This window comes from Lucilia cuprina, chromosome 6, assembly GCF_022045245.1.
Source record: "Lucilia cuprina isolate Lc7/37 chromosome 6, ASM2204524v1, whole genome shotgun sequence".
In the NCBI taxonomy this organism is placed as follows: Eukaryota; Metazoa; Arthropoda; class Insecta; order Diptera; family Calliphoridae; genus Lucilia; species Lucilia cuprina.
This window is the reverse complement of record NC_060954.1, coordinates 54,955,351-54,978,584: the sequence shown is the minus strand read 5'-3', so window position 1 is coordinate 54,978,584 and position 23,234 is coordinate 54,955,351. Positions and strand designations below refer to the sequence as shown.

The following is a 23,234-nucleotide window of genomic DNA, read 5'->3' as shown; positions in this document are numbered from 1 at the left end:
AGAAAATTCTTAACAATTTCTATTTTTATTCAATTGTGTTCTGACTTTTTTTCTCGTTTCCGTTACACAGACGCTTTTATTGTGTTTATACTTATGTCATATATAGTTAAGATTTCGATAGAATTTTTATTAAAGGAATAAGTATTAGAATCTGTAATTTCATTACAAAATACTTTGTAAAATCTAGAAAATTATAAGGAATTCATTCTAATCGATTTACACCTATTTAATTAGAATTTTATGTTAAAATTTTTACAATTTTTCATTGTATGTTGTTGTATTTTTAATAAATTGCTTAAATGTATATAAATTATTTTTATAATAACTACGACCTATTAATCTGTTAAGAATTCTCTTCAAAAATTTAAGTTCCACTAAGGCTTAAATCGTCAAATTTAATAGAATTTTTTTATTTCTGTTGAGATATAATAGGGAGAGTATCATTAGATTAAAGACTGTAGTCTTAAGAATCAATATTAGCTTATCGATTATCTATCGAGAGTCTTTTGTCTCTAAAGTTTATCGCCTTTAATCTCTCTATTAGAGAAACTTTGGTCCCAAACTCGAAAGTCTAAATCTTCCAGATAGATTAACTATCCTCTAAAGACTAAAATAAGTTAAACACTTTATAGTCATAAGACTATAGTCAATATAATTGGAAGACTATAGTATATATAATTAAAAGTCTATAGTCTCTATAGTTCATAGAATGTAGCCTCTTTAGTCGATATACTCTATATCTGAGAGACTATAGTCTCTACATCCGATAGACTATAATCTTTATAACTGAGAGACTATAGCCTCTATAGTTGAGAGACTATAGTCTCTATAGCTGAGAGACTTTAGTCTCTATAGCTGAGAGACTATAGTCTCAATAGTCGGGAACTATAGTCTCTACAGCCGAGAGATTATAATCTCTATAGACGAGAGACTTTATTCTCTATAGCTGAGAGACTATAGACTATAGCCAGGGACTATAGTCTCTATAGCGGTGAGACTATAATCTCCATAGCCGAGAGACTATAGTCTCTATAGACGAGAAACTTTAGTCTCTATAGATGAGAGACTATAGTCTCAATAGCTGGGAAATTATAGTCTCAATAGCCGTGAAACTATAGCCTCTATAGCTGAAAAACTATATTCGTGGACTATAGTCATAATAGCCGAGAGACTCTAGTCTTTATAGCTAAGAGGTTGTAGTCTCTATATCCAAGATACTATAGCCTCTATATCCGAGAGACTTTTGTCTTTATATCCGAGATACTATAATCTCTATATAGCCGAAATATTGTAGTCGAGATACTATAGTATCTATGGTCGAGAGAATATAGATATTATAGTCTTTGTAGTATAGATACTATAGTCTCTTTAGCTGAGATACTGTAGTTTCTATAAAAGAGAGAATATAGAAACTACAGTATCTCAGCTAAAGAGACTATAGTATCTATACTACAGAGACTATAATATCTATATTCTCTCGACCATAGATACTATAGTATTTCGACCACAATATCTCGGCTATATAGTCTCTGCAGTCGAGAAACTATAGTCTCCGTTTTCAAAAGATTATAGTTTATAAAGTCGAGAGACTGCCTACAGTCTCTACAGTAAAGAGTCTACAGTCTCTAAAGTAGAGAGACATCAGTCTCTGTAGTCGATAAACTATTGTCTACGTTATAGGAACTGTATAGTCTCGATAGTCGAAAAGCTATAGTTCCTGTAGTCAATGTAGTGAAAGAGTCTAGCAACTCTCTGTAGAAAATAGTTTATATTTTCAATCGTCAAGAGAGCAACTAAAATATATATAATTGAAGTACAAAGTTAAGGTCTTTGTAGACCTATTCTGTAGTCGAGAACCAAAATCCACAATAGCTTTATAGTTCAGACACTGCTATATTTCTAGTCAAAACATTCTAATCTTTATAGGCCCTATAATTAGAACACTAAAGTCTAATAATCGACATCTTGAGATCGAATCAGATATACAAACTAAAGAGACTGTCAAACTAAAGAGACTTTCTGCTCTAGATCGAGGTAACATTATCTCTAATATTAAGAAAAGAGGCTTAAATAAGAGAGTTTCTAAAACTTTCGAAATAATCATTTTAATTTTTAAAATTTTGGAAAAAGTCTGCTCTCGACCTTGACTTTATGCAGTTTCATACAATTCCTAAGCAAACTTTTATATTCTCTTTAAACAAAAAAGTCTGAGTGATTACAATTTAACAATGTAATATACTTTTTAAAGACCATAATCTGACTACAAATTTTTTATTCTTTAAACAAGAAACTTTGTATTTTTTATCTCTCTTTTATTCTTTAATTTCCTTGGCAATTTGTATGCATTTTTTAGGACTTTGCAAAAAAAACTATGTAAACATCTATAAATTATTCTCAAGAGTCTAATACTCATACATATAATTAAACAAGGACATGTATATGTGTATGGAAAACTTTACAGTTACAGTATTAGGATGGTTATTAGATAGGTCACATGGTTTCCAAGAAGAAATTGCCTAAGATCTTTTGTAGTTGAGAACTACGTCCTCTGTGTATCACTTCTTCAAGTGTTGAAAGATTCAGAAATATGATTGCGCTTCACTGATCTTACAGTCTATTGATCTGCCATACAAATGAACTTTGAACTTTGAGACAATCGCCACTATATGCATTAACCAAACACAAAGGATACCATCCTAATTCGGATACACATATACATGTCCTTATCACAAAGTTTTTTTTCATAATTCTAAAATCAATTAAAATTGAAGAAATAGAACTTTTAAGATCAGATATCTGATTTAGGTTATGCATATTGTTTTAGTAGCATTTTCTTTATCCTTTTTTCAATTATTTTCTTATTTTAGTACTTTTATGTCTTTTTAGTACATTTTTTTTACTTTTGTATGATTTATTTTCACAAAAAATGTCTTTGTTTTATTAACCCCCAGAAAAAAAAAGAAATGCTTTAAATTTTTCGCAAAATTTATATCTTTTGTCTCTTTGTAAATCTCTTCAAATTAAGTATGAAACTTTGCTTATGATACAAATTTAGCCTGTATTGTAATTTGTAATTTTTTCATCAAACAAAAGATATCTATTTTTTTTCTTCTACTATTTCTTCGTATGTTATATTGTGTAAATGCTTTAATATTTATTAAAACTACTTTTATACTTATGATCAAATATTAATTATTAACAATTTTCTAAAATTGCTAAGTTTTACTTAAACTACTTTCAACTACTTCTTTCAACAGATATTACAAAATATTTCCAGTTTAAATTTATCAATTATATAAAGGGCACGCTTTTGAAATTGTATATTCTCTTTTCTGTTTTTTTATTATCAATTTTGACACCACTGCACACGAAGGACCAGAATTTCAGTAACTGAATATACACTTATAGTTGCTTCAAAGCGTAGGCAATTATGGTCTTATCTCTCTAAGTTAGAAACAGAGTTCAGGTAAATTTCTATAGGTAACATTCGCAAGCAAATCTTGCTTGCTGGTAAGCGTTAAAAGGATTTTAACAGATCTCAACAAGTCTCTTAAACCAGATAGCATACCAGCACTGGCCTTGAAGCAGTGCTGTTCGACGCTAGCTCGTCCATTAGCTAACCTTTTGCAATTCCTATAAAAGGAGATGCTAATAACCCAGAAAATTACCGCCCTGTAGAAATATGTTCCCGCAGGAACAGTTGGTTGAGATTCCTTCGGGATGTAGTGGCTGCGGTTTAAACCCAAATTCGCTGTAACAGTGTGTGGCGGTTAAAAGATTGTAAGGTAAAGTCAATGGGGTATGGCGGGCCTCACTCACCCGTCTACCTATAATAAATATGCCGTATGTTTTTCTCTTACGAATGTGTCGTATTAATGAGATGTGTGCTGGGTTGTATGATGATGGATGAATGGTATAATATACAAATTATACCATACTCTATTCATATCAGAATTACCACAATGGATTCGTAGTTCGGTCCACCGGTTACGTCTCTAGGTGCTGTTGACGAATCAACAGAGGCCATCCAATGGTCAGAGATTAAATAGCTCGAGTACTTTAGCAAAGTGCTTGTACATGAACCGGTCAAATCCATGTACAAAAATTGCCACCTGAGTTATTTATTGAAGGATTCAGGGGCGAAGTCTACTAGTGAATGAAAAAGACCGCCGTAGGGTAGAGCATCCAAACCACCAAAATGAAATACAACTCTCATATATGGGCCGGAGCTTCGAATTATAGCTCGACCGCGTACAGGAGAGGGCGAAGGTATTTGTCAGTGACAGTAGGGTATCGATACTACAATGGAATGTGTTCCTCTAAAGTTAAGGAATTTGTTTCCAATACCCGTATATTCTTGAGTAACACACGTGTTTCTTCAAGAACACACCCATTTGTGGTAGTTTGGCCAGTGGACTGCACAATACACTACACGGAAAAAATAGTTCTTCTGCCACTTTCGATATAAGAGAATTTAATGAATAAGGCTTCTTTCTTATCAATTGGTTTATAAAGAATACGAAACCATCAGCACGAAGTTATTATAATATATTTTCGGTGATACTGTGTTTTAAATTTTAATTTTGTTTAATTTTCACTGTACAATGTCCAACGATCTTCAACTTTATGTTCTGCTAAATAGTTGGTGGTGTATTCGGCCTAATAACTGTTTGCAAAGGCTAACTTAAACCTTTGTTAACTGCACATCTCTAAGTTGGATAAAATTTTTATCAGGGTTAGGTTATTCCTTCGATTTACAACATCGCTAATCCTTGTATGATACACATGGGTTGAAAACATAGATGTTTAGTCGGTCTTTGAAGACTTGTTCTTGGAATGGATTGAACTTGGCTCAAACCAGAGAGCCTTATCATCTGCTACGGCTGGAATCGATTGCTCACGGGACAGACTGTTATTGAAGAGGTCTCTGCGAGCCTCATAATCTGATAGAACTGAAGTCGGCAGCCCACGCAACAGAGTTTCGAACTTTGTCTCTTCGGGTTGAGAGGGAAAAGAATTTCATCGGATTGATGCACGATAAAGTCTATATTTCCGGATAAGTTCTGCACAGTTGTCGAGACAACAGATACTCAGCAAAGTAGTGCCTGTGTGACAAATTGTTGAAAATGATACAAGATGGATGTAGGTGTATGCTGACCTCACCTATCCATTTAGCAAGAGTGAGTGTGTCGGAAGTTTTTTGTCAATGAATGAGTTATATAAAAGGAATATTCTGGTTTAAATAATGATATATCGAAGGTATCTTGTATAAGTTATACCATTGAACTTTACTTTTTTGACCATTTATGTTCAGGGTTTGCTCTGTTCATACCAGACTAACCACATATTGTTTTTCCATTATTAAAAACATATTTTTGGCATATTTGATGGATGCTCTAGGTGCTATCGCCGAATCAACAAATACCATCTCTGATGAGTGGTTGTAAACACAAGTGATATTTTTGCATCTCCGAAGTTACGCAGCGTTCAAGATAAACATATAGCTTCATTGTTTGTTTCCCAATAGCTTTGTGTTTATTCTTCTAGTCTAGTAGACCAGAGGTGTTGGATTCGATTCCTAGCTGATCCACTGCTTAAGAAGCTAAGTACAACTTCTGAGTGGTTGTTAACACAAGTAATATTTTTGCATCTCCAAAGATTCGCAGCTATCAAGAAAAACATATATCTTCATTATTTGTTTCCTCATAGCTTAGTGTTTATTGTTCTAGTCTAGTAGATCAGAGGTGGTGGGTTCGATTCCTACCTGAATCACTGCTTATGGAGCTAAGTACAACAGGCCCAATAGAGGCTAGGTTAGGGATGGACTTCATATATGAATAAAATTTAGATTTTTTGAGAAAATAATATATATTTAATGCTCTAGAGAGAAGGAAGATACAGCACGTTCTCTTGTTTACACTGGCTATTGAGGCAAGGTCCTTCACACATTATTCTCTTTGCATGCCTCCCGTCTTCGTGTAAGTGGTGTTAATATTTAATATAAATTTTTCATATTTGATTTTTGTTAATAATTTTTATAATAATAATAATAATACAAATAAAAATATAATTTTAATATTCAATTATAAAATCACTTAATATCATTTGTCACACTTAAAAACATCATATGCCACAAACCACTTAAGTTTTTACAACATGACATCATACTGCCTCTATCAAAACCACTCTACTCTTTATGGTATATAAAACCTGAGCCCTTTAAAACATCAATCCCAACCCCTATTCCCCAAACCAAATAAACTTTCTATATACATAATTACACCACTCTTTCTTTCCTCTCTCTATCTCTTCAAAATATCAACTAATTAAATGTCACAATGACATACACAACATACATACATATGTACTTGAATAAAATATTTATTTATACTCGTAAATTCAAAACACTTTAACAAAAATGAAAAACAAAAATTAAATAAAATAAAATACGGTATTAATTAATATTAATAATAGTTCAAAATGAATAAAACAATAAAAAACATCATTGTATTGGACTTTAACTGATAATAACGCACACGCACGCAGTGAGTCCTTTGCCTTTACTTGTTTTTTTTTTCTTTTGTTTTGGTTCGTTGTTCTCTTCTTAAATGGTTTTTATTTCATTTTTCTATTGAGATCTTTTTTATGTTTTTCTTCTTTTTTATCAAATACCATTTGAGTTACATTCGTTTTGTTGTTATTATGGTTATTTGCGGTTCATTGTTGTTATTGGTGTTGTTTAAATGTAAATAAAAATGAAAGTGAATTAAATTAAAAAAAAATAAAATAAAATAAAAACATTTATAGTTTGATTACAATTGAAACCACAACCATGGTCGTCAAGGTGTTGACTTTTACCTGGGGACATGTCCTCCAAAATGGCTTTTTATTTTAGTGTTTGTTCTTAATATAAAACTTTAACCTTTGATAAACGCCTGTCGCTTGCGGTTTCAGTTGTAATCCTGTGTTTATAACGTGTGATGTGCGCTTGCTGTTGTTGTACATTTTCATTTAAATTAATTTCAAAATGGTCGATCGAAAACACTCACAACAAAAATATTCTTACATATTTTCATACATACATATGTATATTACTTACACCTGCTTATACATATATACATACATACATTACGTTTACAACCATAACATGTTCGAACTTGTAAATATATTTATTTTTTTTTGGAGATTTTCAATGCATTTTAAAATATTTTCACCTTTTTTTCTGTTGTTTTTATTTTAATTTGATTTTGTTTTAATACCTGTTAAGGGGGACAAAATGGACTCTCCATTTTGTTGGCTTTACTTTGGTAGTGTATTTTTCGTGATATGTTCACATTAATTAAATATTTGAAGTAAAAAACAAAAAGACACAAACAAATTTTTCCTTGTTACTAGAAAATTTGTTACAACAAATAACTTACAATTGCAAGTTGTTGCTACAACCATTTTAAAACCATAAATGTTTCATTTGATCACTTGATATTTTTTCATTTTTTTTTCAAATATTTTGCTAGTGTGAACATAGCAAATGTGTTTCTTTCACGTTTAAAGCATTTATGACCCTTCAAATGGTTTTCTGTTTAAATTTAAATTTAATTAAACACTTAAAAACTTCAGCTTAGCCATTGTTTGTTAATCCTCTTTTTTGGTTTATAAAGCGTTTACATTATTGCAATTTATTGAATTATTAAATATGTATTTTTTTGTTGTTTTGTTGTTAAACTATTTTAAATATTCTGTAGTTGTTGTTTGTTTTCTATACTTTTCTGGATTTTGTTTTAAAATTTTAATGTGATTTTTTGTTACAGTTCAAGGCTTTTAGTGTTATTGATTTAGATGTTATGTAAATCGGGTAATCTGTTAGCCATGAAAAATACTATTCACTACTCTTAGGACTATTTAGTATATGGACATGTGTTTTTTGACTAATCTGCGAACTAGTCTGTGGATTAGTCTATGAACCTGTCGATTTTCTTGTCTATCGATTGTTCAATGCTGTACACTAAGGACCCTAGGAGAAGGGGGTGGTGAAGTCTATTGATTATTCATAGGACTAATCTATTTACTAGACTATGATCTTGTCTAATGACTGAGTTATGAATCATGGACTGTTATTTTGACTAGCCTTTGTAATAATCTCTTAATTAACTCAGGGACTAGTCTATAAACTTGTCTATTCACTATTCTATGGACTTGTCTATTGACTATTCTATTAGACTATGACTTATTGACAAATCTAGTAAGTAATCTATTGACTAATATAATGACTGTCTATTGACTACACTTATCTATGTCTAATGAAAAGTCTTTTGACAAGAGTAATGACAAGTCTTTCGAGTAGTCTGTGAAACAGTCTAATGATCAGACGATTGACCAGTCTAAAGACATTTCTATGAACTAGTCTATTGACCAATCTAAAGTCTTACTAATGGACTACTCTATTAACCAGACTAAAGACTTGTCTATGAACTAGTCTATAGACTAGACTTTGGACTGTTACATTGTTAAAGCTTTAGACTGGTGTTGTGACTAGTCTATGAACTAGTATATGAAAATCTATATATTAGTCTTTTGACCAAATTATTGACTAGCCTAACGACTCGTATATAGACAATGGACTGGTGTATTCACTAGCCTTTGGCACAGTCTACTGACTAGACTATGGATTAGTCTATCGACTAGTCAATAGACTTACCTAAGGATTTGTCAGTAGACGAGTATATGTAACACATATTGTACTGACTATTCTTTTAAATAGTATACTGACTGGTCTAATGTATAGCCAAATGACAGTTATATAGACCAGTTTGTTGACTAGTCTAAGAATTGGTCTATGGAATGTTCTATTTACTCTCTGTAGACTAGTGCTTTGACTATATTACTTACTATTCTATTGACTTGTCTAATGACTTTTATATTAGTCATTAGGCAAGATAATAATTGACCCATCTTAACCATTTTCAGTAGGGTTCTTCCCTGGAGCAATTATCTTCATTGAATTATCTTCAAAATTGCGACCTATAGTTTGATTACAAAGTTTACATGGACGGACGGACATAGCCGATTGGTATACTTGGGTATTGGACCAATATTACTGAGCGTTACAAACATCAGCACAAACCCAAATTACCCTCCCCACTAAAGTGGTGTAGTCCATAAACTAGTTAAAGACCTTATCTAGACTTGTTTATAGACTAATCTAAGGATTGTTCTTTTCTATGGACTATTCTATGAGAAAGCCTCTTGACTAGACAATAAACAAACAAATTAAAATGACAACTCTAATGATAAAAATCATTAGACTAAACTTTCACTATTCTATTGACTAGACTATGGATTAGTCTATTGTCCAGTCTATAGATTTGCCTAGACTTGTTTGTAGACTAATCTTTAGCTCAGTTAATACAAAAATCCTATAGACCAGTCTATTGACTAATTAATTTGTTAGTATTTTTCCTAGTTTAATGACTATTCTATGGACTTGTATAGAAATCAGTATATGTATATAGTGACTAGTCCAAGGACTAATCTATCCTCTAGTATTTGGAATTGTCTATGGGCAATCTATTGACTATTCAATGGACAAATCTGTTGGTTATTATACTATAAATCATTACAATGACTTTTTTGCAATTAAATTTATATTGATTAGTTTATGGATTAGGTTATTGCAAGTGTGGATTCACGGGGGGAAAGGGGACAAAAATAACTCATTGATATCGGGCACTTGATTTAAATATAATCCGACATTCTTAAAACTTTAACAGAAATATAAATAATAAGCTTTGAAAACAAATTCCAGAAGAAAATTTTGAATTCGATTTACCGAATTACCTATACATCAACATAGGTCAACATTGAAAGTAAAGTCGGTTTTACACGATCACACAAGTAATATGATCTGTCAAAATTTTGTGTAGAAGAGTATGTAATGAAACCATCACACATTGAGAGAGAATATGGATGGAAAATTTGACAGTCGTATGGCTCTCTTCATTTTTTGAAATGATTCAAAAAACAAGCTGGTCACATTAGATCAGGTATTTGTATTTTATGTAAACACATATAAAAAAGTGAATCAGCTGTTTTCATCTTACTTTTTTATTGTTTTATACCAATCGTGTAAACACGAAAAATATAAATCAAATGACTTTTATTCTCTCTTTTGTCATACGGATGGAATTTTATTTAACTTGTTCATTAGACTTGTCGTACGTAAAGTGCGATCGTGTGAAGTGCACTTAAAGATGATTTCCTATGGGGGGTCCAGAAGAAAATTTTAAGCGATTTTAACTTATCTTTAAAATTTTAAAGTTATTGCAGGGGAACACTTTGGGAGCTCATTAAAGTTAAAGCAAATTTAAGCTTTTAAATTTACTCTCGTAGTAACATTTAAGGCATTAACCGAAAAAACAAACATTAAAATTCCTGAGAATATTTTTTAATATTGTATGAACTATTTTTTTTTTCACTTTTATTTAAAATTTTTAGTTTTTTAATTTAAGCATTTTAAAAAAGCTTGTGAAATATAAATAGCCATATGTAGTGTGAAATTTGTTATTTTATTTATAAAACCACCGAAAAAAGCAAATCCGTTTTTATACAAATATTTTATTATTATTTTTTTTAGTTCAATGTAGAATTATAAATAGTTAGTTTGTTAGTTATAGTTATAAAAACAATGAAATTGATTTTGAGGTTACACACACACAAAAACACATTTAGTTGTTATTCTTTTTTTTCGATTAATTTTTAAACCATTTAGCATGACTTAGTTTAAATTTATATAGAATAATAACTATATAAATTTAAATTTAATTTGTATAGTATTATAGTATATTGTTTATCTTTTTATTTCTAACAATTAACATAAAATTTTTATAACAAACATATCAACATAAAACCAATATTTCATACATTTTATTTGTTTTTTATTAAATTTTCATATTTTACTCATTTGGGTTGTAACTAACATTAAATACTGAATAAAAAAATAAATAAAAAATTTTGTTAAAAAAAAAACATACAACTCTGCCACTACTACTACTACTAAAACAAATTATATGAAAAATAACAAATAATTAACAAACAAAAGTATGATGAGGAAACTAATGCCACACCCGAGTCATCTAAAGGTAGTAAGGAAGTATTGCACAGTGTTACATATCGACCACCATCATCGGGTGGCCCACACTCGCATCATTCCCATCAACATCATAAGTCGACTACCTGTTTGGGTGGATGTACCGATCGCAAGGGATCAACAGTAAGTAGTATTTAAATAGTTTAGAAATAAAATAAATGTTTAATTCTCCTTATATGACAACATAATGAATTCCATTTCGGACGAAAATAACCAACAACATTTAAATACTATATCATAAAATAAAGGACTTTAAGTCCGTTAGGTCCTACCCTACAAGAAAAATGCTTATCTTTTATACTTTGGCCCTATTGACTTGTTTATCTACAACTCTACAGACTTTGCCACTGACAAGTTTCTGGACTAGTCTATGGACCACTTTTCTGACTAGTCTATATATTAGACTATTGGTTTATTCATAGACATATAATGGACCATACTATTGACTTGTCTGACTACTGTATTGCCTAGTTCATAATCTAGGTTATGGACTAGTATTTCGGCATGTTAATCTCTACTGCCTAGTCTATAGTTTAGACTATATACTCTTTTTTTGTCTAGTCTATCGACTTGTCTGTAGTCTTGAAACTAGTATTTTGGCATGTCAATGGATTAGTCTATAAACTAATTGACTAGTCTATGTAGTTGTCTGTAAACAAGTTTATCGACTAGTCTATGAGCTAGTCCATAGTATAGTCTAGTCTGTGACGTTGTCTATAACTAAACTATTGATTAGACAATTGACTAATCTACGGATTAGCTTATTAGCTAGTCTATTAACTTTCCTATTGTCTTGTCTAAGGAATATTCTATTAGCTGGTCTATGAAATACTCTTTTGGTTTACCCATAAACTTGTCTATGGACCAGTCCATTGACAAGTCTAAGGAGTACTGTATTGCCTAGTCCATGAGCTAGTCTCTTGACATGTACAAGGATTAGTTTATTGCCTAGTCTTTTGTTTATATATACGAGTTTATTAACTAGTCTATCGACTTGACTAGTTTATATACTAATTGACCAGTCTATGAAGTTGTCTATAAACTAATCTATTGATTAGACAATTGACAATTCTATGGACTGGTTTATTCTATATGATATTGATCTATTGTCTAGTCTAAGGTCGACTGTATTGACTAGTTTATGAGCTAGTCTTTTGACATGTCAATGGATTAGTCTATTGCCTAGTCTATAACCCAGTCTACTGACTAGTCTAACTATAAACTACTCTATAAACTTGTCTATTGACTACTCTATTGATTAGGCTATGAAGTTGACTATAAACTAGTCAATTGACTAGCCCATGGACTAGTTTATGGATTAGGATATTAACTAGTCCAGGAACTAGGTTTTTGTCTACTTTAAGGAATATTCTATTAGCTGATCTATATAGTATTTTATTGGTTTGTCCATGTTTAGTCTATTGATTAATCTATTAACTACTGCATTGTATTTTCTATGTTTTAGACTATGGACTGCCATTATGGCTTAGTCTCTGGACTAGTCTCCAGAGTCCTATTGAATAGTCTATGGCAACGACTATTGACTACTATAAAGATTAATCTAATGGGTAGACTATAGACTAACATCTTAACTAATATGTTAATTACTTTATGGGCTAGATTATTGAATGATCTTAATGACTACTCGTTGAACTGTCCATGTACTAGATTTTGTCTATGAAATTGAAAAGTTTCATTTGGTTAGTCCATTATACCCTTGTTGACTTATTCTCAATACGTAACACATTTATAATTTACTAATAACTAACAAATATAAAATAAATTCCTGGGGTCTTGAACGACAAGGTAGGTAAAACATTACTATATAAAATTCTAATTAAAAAACAAAACTGCCTAAACATTTTTTTAAAGACCTACTGAATGAATGACTTGTTCAATATGCATTTTTGAAAATTTTAGAAAAATAAAAACCGTAGTTGAAGCATGATTCTCTTTTAATTTTCAAACTGAACTATGAACTATTTAACTAGTTAATATATATAATAATAATTTAAAAACCACTAACTAAACTACTGTTAATAAAAAAGCTTTTTGTAAAATTAGGAATGCTTTTAATCGTTCCATTACTATTAAAAAATTATCCAAAAACAGACAACATTTTCTACTAAAACTGCGCTGCTTACAGTAACTTTTTTTGTAAATTATAATAAAGATTTAATCATGAAAATTAAACAAAAAAAATAGAAAATAACTGTTTTAAAAGAAAAATAACAACTAGTAGTGTTATTAAAAACTTAGTAGCTGTTTTATACATAAAAAAATAAATAAAAAAAGTAATAACATCCTCTAACCCCCTTAAAGGATAAAGAGAAACTAATTGTACAATAGTCATCTATGTTTTTTCAGTACTCGATCAATTTGGCAGATGAGGCAAGAGATAATCATGCGCAGCAAATCGAAAGGGCAGAAATAGCGAATTTAGTAAGAAGTCGCATGGAATCATTAAATTTACCCACCATTGATTATGATGATGTAAGCGAGAAACGCAACCATTTATCGTATGTGATAATCAATCCAAGCTGTGATCTTAAATTAGAAGAAGGCGATTTGATGTAAGTTGTAAAGGGTTCCCCAAACATATTAAGGAAATACTTAATAAAATTAACTTCACTCTCTCTCTCTCTCTCTCTCTCGCTCTCTTTACAGTTATTTAGTACGTCCTTCACCCTTTTCGGCGCAGAAGACCTTTGAACGTCACAACTCCCGACGCAAATCCAACATATCATTTTGTTCGAACATCAATTTGGGTGCTGCTTGCGGTCCGAATGTCAGCTCTGTGGGTGTCAATTCTAGTACTGGCGCCGGTTCGAGACGTGGCTCCGGCATGGGTCTAAATCCCATGCAAATGCAGAGTGTTCAAACATTGGCCGGGTATGCTTCGCCACGCTGCACGCCGCCAATACAACAAATTAAATCCAATTCTCTTTCTCTACCCGACAGTCCTACAGTTGTTGGCTCGCAGCGCGGTCGGAGTAATTCATTACGGGTTGGCTATACTTCAATTTATTTTCTCACTTTTCTTTTTTGTTTCTCTTTTTGTTATTGTTTGAAAACCAAAAGAAAAAAAACGCAATTATTTACTTAATTTCCCGTATTTATCCAAAAATGCAATTTCTATTTTTATGTACTTTTTTTCTAATACATATTGGTTTAATTGTCTATCCGTATTGTGCTGTGTTTTGTGTTTCATAACAGTATTATTTGCGTAGTTAATTTACTTAATTGATTTTATCAAATTTTTAGTTTCCTTCCTTTTTAATTGATTTATATTTAATAAGTAGTTTACGAAATATTCAAAACAAATCAGACCAAAACTGTTTTGTTCAAAATAAATGTGTTTAGTTCAAAATAAATCTAAACCATTCCCTTACAAGACTTAGTCCATCATTTGTCATAAACACTAGTGTAGATCCAGTCTATAGTCTACACTTTAGCCGATAACTAAGACCATAGTCTGGTCTAATGTATAGTGAAGTCCATGGTCTATAGACTGTTCTGTAGTCTTGTATTTTATACAGTCTATGTTAAGTATAAACAATAATCTGGATTCTAGAATAGTTTAGTTTTATCTGAAATGTAGTATAGTATTGAGTATAATGTACTCTAAAATCTAGTCTAATTTAAAGTCTTGTGTCTAATCTAATGTCTGGTCTACAGTCTGATCTATAGTCTACTCTTGTGCCTATTCTACAGTCGATTCTGGAGCCTAATATACAGTCTATAAATTAAGTCCGTCATAGAGTCTAACTGAGAGTGTAGTCTAAAATCTACTATATAGTCTTTTGTAAAGTATTTTCTAGAGTTTAGTCAATGGTCTAGTTTAAAGTAACAGTCTAAGGTGTAGTCTATTCTAATCTATTTATGGTCTATTTCTAATCTAAAATCTAAACTAAAGTCTAGTCTAAAGTCGAGATTAAAGTCTTGTGTCAAATCTAATCTCTAGTCTACAGTATTATCTAGTCTTGTAGCTATTCTAAAGTCTAGTGTATATTCTACAGTCTGGTCTAAAGTCTAGAGCCTAGGCTAGAGTCTACTCTAAAGTTAAGTCCATAGTCTAGTGTCTAGTGTAAAGTTCATTCTAAAGTTAAGTCTATAGTCCAGTTTAATGTTTTAAAGTTTATTCTAGAATCTGATAGAAGACTTCGAGTCTGAAATCTTTTGCAATGTATAGTCTAAAGTCTGATCTAAAGTCATGCTTTAAGTCTAGTAAATTCTAACCGATAGTCTAGAGTCTAGTATAAGGTCTAGTCTAAAATCTAATATAGTTTAAAATCTATTATAGAGTCTGGTCTAGTCTAACGTTTAATGTAAAGACTATTCTAGATTACGGTCTAAAGTTTATTCCAAATTATAGTAAAGTAAAGTAAAGTAAAGTATTGTCTAAAGTGTGATCTGAAATAAAGTCCAACATTTAGTCGAATGTCCAATGTATATAGTATAAAATCTCGTCTAATCTAAAGTCTATTTTAGAGTCCGTCCTAATGTTTATTTCAAATTATTGTCTATAGTCGGGTCTTAAATAAAATCGAAAGTCTATTGAGTCAAGTGTGAAGACTAATATAGAATATAGTTAAAAGTCAAGTAAAAATCAAGTGTACAGTCCAATCTTAAGCTTAGTATATAGTCTATTCCAAAGTCTAGTTGTCAGTCTAGTGTCTAGTTTAAAGTCTGGTCTAAAGTCTAGTCTAGAGCCTTGCCTGGAGCCTATTCTAAAGTCTAGTCTAAAGTTTAGCCTAAAGTCTAGTCTAAAGTCTAATCAAATGACTAGTCTAAAGTGTAGTCTAAAGTGTAGTGTAAAGTCTAGACAAAAGTCTATTCTAAAGTCTAGTCTAAAGTCTAATCTAAAGTTTAGTCTAAAGTCAAACTAAAGTTTAGCCTAAAGTCTAGTCTAAAGTCTAGACTAAAGTTTAATTTAAAGACTAGTCAAAAGCGTAGTCTAAAGTGTAGTCTAAAGTGTAGTCAAAGTGTAGTCAAAGTGTAGTCTAAAGTGTAAAGTCTAGTCAAAAGTTTAGTCTAAAGTCTAGACTAAAGTCTAATCTAAAGTCTAGACTAAAGTCTAATCTAAAGACTAGTCTAAATTCTACTTTTAAGTCTAATCTAAAGACTAGTCTAAAGTCTAGTCTAAATCCTTGTATTGTGTCTAGAGTCTGTATAGTCAAGCCTAAACGTTAGTCTTAAGTCTAATCTTGAGTCTAGTAAAAAGTCTGATCTAGATTTTAGTCACATACACAGTCTAGTCTAAAGTTTAGTCTAGTTTAGACTGGTATGGATTCCAGTATAGCAACTAGTCTTACGTCTAGCCTTGAGTCTAGTTTTTAGTCAAAAACACAGTCTAGTCTAGAGTATTGTCGAAGGTCTAGTCTACAATCTAGAGTTAAGTATAAAGCTTATAGTCAATTGTGTGGCAGACATAAGCTACTTTGTAACTTAAACATATAACGTTAGAATGGCCCACTTTATTTATGAAAAACCTTTTGACTTCTATAATATTGCTAAGAAAATTGAATCGGCTGATTGCAATTATTTATAGGAATCTAACACATAACGCCCTCTTTATTGAAGATATTTCTTTCACCAGTTTTTACTTTTGTAACTTTCTGAATATTATATACTTTGACTAAATAGCTAAACTATGCTTTTTGCTTAAGTAGCTTATTAATTTTTGTTTAAACTTCTTTTAGATAATGTAAATATATTTTAATTTTTTATTTAAATTATATTTTTAAACTCCTTCCTTTACAAAAAAAAGCTTGTTATCATTTATTTCAAATCACACATCCTAAACATTTATAAAATAAAAAAAACATTAAAAAGTACTTGAATTGACTTTTTGAGAAATGAAAGTCAATTCTTGTATAATATATTGTATAAATAGTGTTGTATGTTGAAACACAAGCAAAAAATAACTTACCGTCCTAAATGTCTCTCTTTATGTTTGTCTTGTAAATTAAAATAAACGTGCACCTCCTATAATTGGCTTGAAACCTTAATACTTGTTTTCCAAAAAATATATATATATCTAATATCTTCCCTCCAACAACCTCAAACCCAACCCTTTCTGTTTCTCTTTTAACACCTATGACTGTTTGTTTATGTTTAAACTCCTGCAAAAAATAAAAACTATTAGTGATTAAAACCTAGTTTTGTAAAAAAAAAATCCCTAAAATACTATGAAAAGCCACTCGTAATATCAACACCATCACCACCACCAACCAACCAAACAACCAACCACCATCACCACTAGCATAATGATCACCAACATCCCTTAAGGATAACAAGTCCAACACCAGCAACACTAAGCAAAGTGTGTAAAATGTGAATGTCTTTGTTAAGTGCTACAAGGAGATGTCTAGAAGAGGATTACTGGAATGTAACCACATATACACAATGGACTAAGGAGAGAGATATATTGTTGAACTGCACCTAACCACATCATAAACTTGTTTTGCATACAAATTTCTTATTAACAAATTAATTGATTAATTATTGTATTATTTTAAAGTTGACAAACGTAAAATGAAGCTTGTTTCTTTTTTTTTTCTTTAAATACTCCTCGATTATTGTAATTTAAATGTGTTGAAAAGTTGAAAGAATTTTAAAGTTTGATTTACTAGTTTGGAGTTGTTCTTCTATTCTATTGTTTGGTTCCAAATTTCCATGTTTTCTTTTAGATTGATAATGATATATTACTACGACGTTCGTCGTCCCTGCGTCAGGGTTTGCCAAATGTTGGTGTTAATACGGGTAGAAGAAAATCTTCACTGGAGGAAATAGGCATTAGTCATTTTACCACCTTAATGCAGGCCACTAATCATACTAACCCCATTAAAATCGCTCTCAATGGTAGCATAGGCTTAGAGGTTAGTCATCAGCATACACACTCTAATACTCTATCGCTCTTTATTTCCTTTAAACGTATTGTTCATTATTTTTTACCTAATCTTCCAAAGAATCGTATTTCATTACAGGTCACACCGCCCGAAGAGCCTACACCGATATTGGGTGTACCCTGTGTTGTGCCTTCCGGTCAAGGTGGCGGCATTAATCCCTCGACTTTGGGTGGTGGTTCTACGCTAAATATCAATAATGTTGATTTGTCACCCAGTCCAAATACAAATTTACCCCTGCAATTACCCCAAGATCAGTCACAAGGTGGATCACAATCACAATTGCCATCACCGCAACATTTGCAGGGTACAATTGTATGATACAACCTAATGTGGGGTCGCCGACTCCGCTCCTCGATGTCGAAGAAAAATAAATGGATTTAATTTACCATCAAAATCTATATGTAAAGCATTTAGATGGAGGAGTGCAGCCAAACGACGATGTGAGACCCCTCTATCTTTCTAATGGTTAAATATTCAAAATCAACGACTTGTACATTAAACTTTTCAATAGTTTTGTTTAAATTTAGGTTTATTTTGTTATTTAAATTTTTTGTTATTAGATTTTAAGCAAAAAAAAGAAAAACATGAAAACTAACTTTAAGATTACGTAGTTGGCCTTCTTTACTAATTCTCTCTTACGTTGTTTCCTAATTAATTTTATGTGTTTATAAATTTTATTTATTAATGTGTTTTTGTTTTAGTTGTTTAAAAAGGAGTTCAATTAAATTAATGCAACTTTGTTTTTGAGAATTATTTATAAAATAATATTTTTTTAATAAACTTATAGTTTTTGCATGGACTTTCTTAAAGATTTTTAGTTTTAAGTGGAAAATTCTCTACACGGAAAACAATTCATAACTACAATGAAAAATTTATAAATAATTCCTAAAACATTTTCATTCTAAATAAGAAAAGTTCATATTTCAACTGTTTCAACATCTCAAGACTAAGTTCTGTTGGAAGATTATTAAACTAACCGTGGAGTCCAATTAGCATTATGGGCTTTGCATATGAATCCCTTATGTATATGTAATTCGAGAATTTTTCGTACAAGTTTAGGCGACATTCGCAACTTAACGAAATCAGTCGGAATTCATTTGCTCCATTGTGGATTCTTGTACAGAAATTGGCACCTGAGTTCTTAATTATTGCCGAGATTATTTTAAGGTAAACGAAGAAAGATTAAAAAAGTACGATCTTGGGTACATGATCTGTTTGAAGATATATTCTGCACTTTTTATAATGTATTATTTATCAGTTTCACGACTTTAAAACAAAATGTTCCAACTGAAAACGGTATCGTAAGAAAATGAAACGCATTTCTGTACATGAATTTGACCGGTCCAAGTGCTTGGGAAAGTTTAATATTCTGATGGCGCGATCTGAGAGAACTAGAGAGAATCTATTAATTCTTCTAACAAATTTAATTAGATTCGTTATGCAGGCCGACAAAATATGAAAAACATCACAAATCACTTTATAAACCGAAGTTGACAGGTAATATCGATTTTAATAGCAGTAATAACAGGACACTGGATGCTAGGCAGACATGCAAATAGGCTTGAGCTACCTTTCAATGAACACTGTCGCAGTTTCAAAGACAGGGAAAAGGAAGAAATGGTCTTCCATCTTTTCTGCGATTGCCCTGCTCTATCTGTAAAAAGAAACCGTTTCCTTGGCAGCTTACAGTAGCTTTATGATATCCAAAGATTTCTCACTGCTATAGGCAGGATTTAAAAATGTAATATACTACATCTGACGAGTGGAGTGGTCCGGTCAAAATGGAGTCTCTTGAGTCTACTTTACTTTACTACCACGTTAACCAACGAACTAAACTATTCTGCCAGATGAAGATATCTCGAAAACGAGAGAAGATATGTTGTTTGAAACTTTAGGTTATGATATCTCAAATTTCAGATGTGTTGTAGAAATTCTAAGTTTGGATTCGGATTGAGCGTAGCTCTATATTATAGAAAAGAACCCTTTGATCACAGGGTTTGGTCGATTTGTGTTATTATCTAATTTTTAAGACCGATTTTGAAAGTATGTGTCAAAATCGTTAGCTAACAGATTAGGGCAATTACATGAAAGATGCTATTTGATTCGACTTATTCGTCTGAACCACTTCCGCAATAAGTATAAATATGTCTATTCTCCGTTTGACAACTGTGGTATTCTGCATTTCGATTCGAAGCTTTATCACTAAAATAACAACTTACAAAAACGTAGTTAAGCAATGAAATAAAATGAAATTACTTCTTCTTTTTCTTTCGATTCCGTTTTGATTGGAATACCAATTTTGATCGTTACCTAAGATCTCGTTCAAACTGTGAAACTTTTGTTGGAAAACTTTTGATTTTGTGAGTAAGAGAAAGAGATGGTTGATATTTCTTTCTCTTTCTCTCACACACAAAAATCAAAAGTTTCCCAAAAAAAGTTTCCTAGTGTGAACCAGGTCTTACTGAATGCGGTAACGTGATCGAAATGCAGAATAGGAGTGTTTTTACGATTGATATATGACAATAACAGAGTAAGATGAAAACAGCTGTTTCACTTTTTTTGTATGTGTTTTTTGAATAATTTCAAAAAATGAAAAGAGCTATATGATTGTCAAATTTTCCATTTTTCATTACATATTGCATTTAGACGATACCATGCGTATTCTCCTACATGTGTGTAAAGAACCAATTCATTTGTCGCCTCTTAGTACAGATGTTCAATAACGAAGTAACGAAAATATCAACATGCAAATGCAAAAGTATTGACTAATGCATAGACTAGTCTATGGACTGATTGTTGCAATATTATTACAATATAACTTAGATTAGTAACTAGACAATGGACTTATAAATTATTTAGAATTTATACTATGCTATGATCTTTATACTATTCTAGAGGCCAATCTATACTATAGACATATATACTATACTAATCTATAGACTAAACTGTGCCCAATCCTAGATTAGTTAATAGTTTATAATTTAAAAAAACTACTGAACAAATTATTCTATTGCAGCAGTATTTTTCTTTAAAACTACTATAATTAATTGAATAATAAAACTAAATAATTACTCACCTATTCACCGATTCACTTTCTTACTTTCGTATCCAGCTATAATTTCATTTTTATTCCAACGAATTGCCAATTTAAAAGTCTTTAAAATGATTTACACAGGCTTACGTAACTCTAAAAGAACAAACAACTGATTCTTAACGTTACGAAACGTAAAAACTAACTGAACCGCATAACAACATACCGGCAGCAATAAACCGGCTGTATATTGAAATATTTGCGAAATATTAAAACACTTTTTTCACTAATTTACTTGCTAATTTCAAATTGCAATTTGTTATAGATATATTTAATAATATTTAAATTATATATTTATTAAAAAATATTAACATTTTATTAACTTTTAATACGATTTTTTTTTCAAATATTAAAACACTTTTTTCACAAAATTACTTGATATTTTTTGATTGCAATTTGTTATAAAAATATTTAATAACATTTAAAATATAGATTTATAAAAAAAATATTTACAATTTATTAACTTTTAATAGGATTTTTTTATTAATTACACGACCACTCAACACCAAACAACCGAACACTTGCAAAATTTCTAAAAAACTTACAAAAGAATGCAAGTAATGACTGATGGTTGTTGTTGTTGTTATTGTTGTCGCTGTCATTTTATTTTTAATCGAACTCCTATTTTGAACTCTTTGTTTTTGTACTCCTTAGTTTCCATATTGACTATTTTTAAACATTTTGTTTTGAATCTTTTTGTTTATAAAATGTAAATTATTTAAGCTTAAAAAACAAATTGGTAAAAAAGAAAATAACTTTTAATTTGTTTAGCATTATAAAAATGGTCAATTTTAAAACGAATTATAGAAAATTAAATTAAAAACATAATAATTAAAAAACAGATTAAATTCAGTGAAAATGCTGCAAAAATACAAGGTGTGTTTTGGGAACAAAAAAATTGTAGTTAAAATATAAAGTTGAATAAAAAAATATTTAATAAATTAATTATATAATAAAATAAAAAAACAACTAAAAAGTAGTTTATATAAATGTAGATTAAAAGGAAATAATTCAGACTTGCAGTAATGTAAAGAAAATTTAAAGAAAATTGTTTTCATTTTGTTATACAATGAAATTTGTTTTTCTTAACATCTGGCAACACATGTTTAAGTAATAAAGTGTTAAAAGTTGTCACATATGTTTAGGCAGCAAAAAATTTGTTAATGAAATATGTCAAGCATGGACAAGGGAATGTTGATAAAGGGCACTTTACACGATCACACTTTACGTACGCAAAGTTTAATGAAAAAGTAAAATGAAATTTCATCTGTATAACAAAAAAGAGAATAAAAGTCATATGATTTATATTTTTTATGTTTACACGATTGGTATAAAACAATAACAAATAGGGTTGAAACGAAAAGTCGACTTTTCGACTTTTGCTTTTAGTTAAAAGTCGACTTTTCAACTTTTTGCATTTCATCCAAAGTCGATTTTTCGACTTTTTTCAGTAAGTAAAAAGTCGACTTGTAGACTTTTCGACTTCTAGTATTTTGTAAATAGTCGACTTTTCGACTTTTTAAACTATACGTCTTTTTTTCGGCTTTCCGCCTTTTTCTGAATTTTTCGACTATTTTCGACTGTTTGACTATTTTTGTCTTTTTTTCGACTTTTTTCGACTATTTGCGACTTTTTCCGACTTTTTAACTATTTTTGACTATTTTCGACTTTTTTGACTTTTTCTGACTATTTTCGACTTTTTCCGACTTTTTGACTATTTCTTTATTTTTTCCAACTTTACGACTATTTTCGACTTTTTCGATTGTTTACACGATTGGTATAGAACAATAACAAATAGTGTTCTATAGTTGAAACGAAATATCGACTTTACGACTTTTTGCTTTTAGTTAAAAGTCGACTTTTCAACTTTTTGCATTTTATGCAAAGTCGATTTTTCGACTTTTTTCAGTTAGTAAAAAGTCGACTTGTAGACTTTTCGACTTCTAGTATTTTGTAAATAGTCGACTTTTCGACTTTTTAGACTATACGTCTTTTTTCGGCTTTCCGCCTTTTTCTGAATTTTTCGACTATTTTCGACTGTTTGACTATTTTTGTCTTTTTTTCGACTTTTTCCTACTTTTTAACTATT

General features: G+C 30.6%; 1 protein-coding gene across 1 annotated transcript in view; it reads left to right on the top strand.

The window, feature by feature from the left end:
• Positions 1–20,625, top strand: part of LOC111684765 (potassium channel subfamily T member 2) — a 75,231-nt gene extending 54,606 nt beyond the window's left edge. Inside the window, exons 15-20 of the mRNA XM_046954185.1 lie at positions 11,096–11,266; positions 13,493–13,716; positions 13,811–14,035; positions 14,105–14,150; positions 17,836–18,024; positions 18,115–20,625. Coding sequence (XP_046810141.1) covers positions 11,096–11,266; positions 13,493–13,716; positions 13,811–14,035; positions 14,105–14,150; positions 17,836–18,024; positions 18,115–18,372 — 1,113 coding nt within the window. The 3' untranslated portion in view covers positions 18,373–20,625. The remainder of the gene's footprint in view (positions 1–11,095; positions 11,267–13,492; positions 13,717–13,810; positions 14,036–14,104; positions 14,151–17,835; positions 18,025–18,114) is intronic.
• Positions 20,626–23,234: the final 2,609 nt, after the last annotated feature.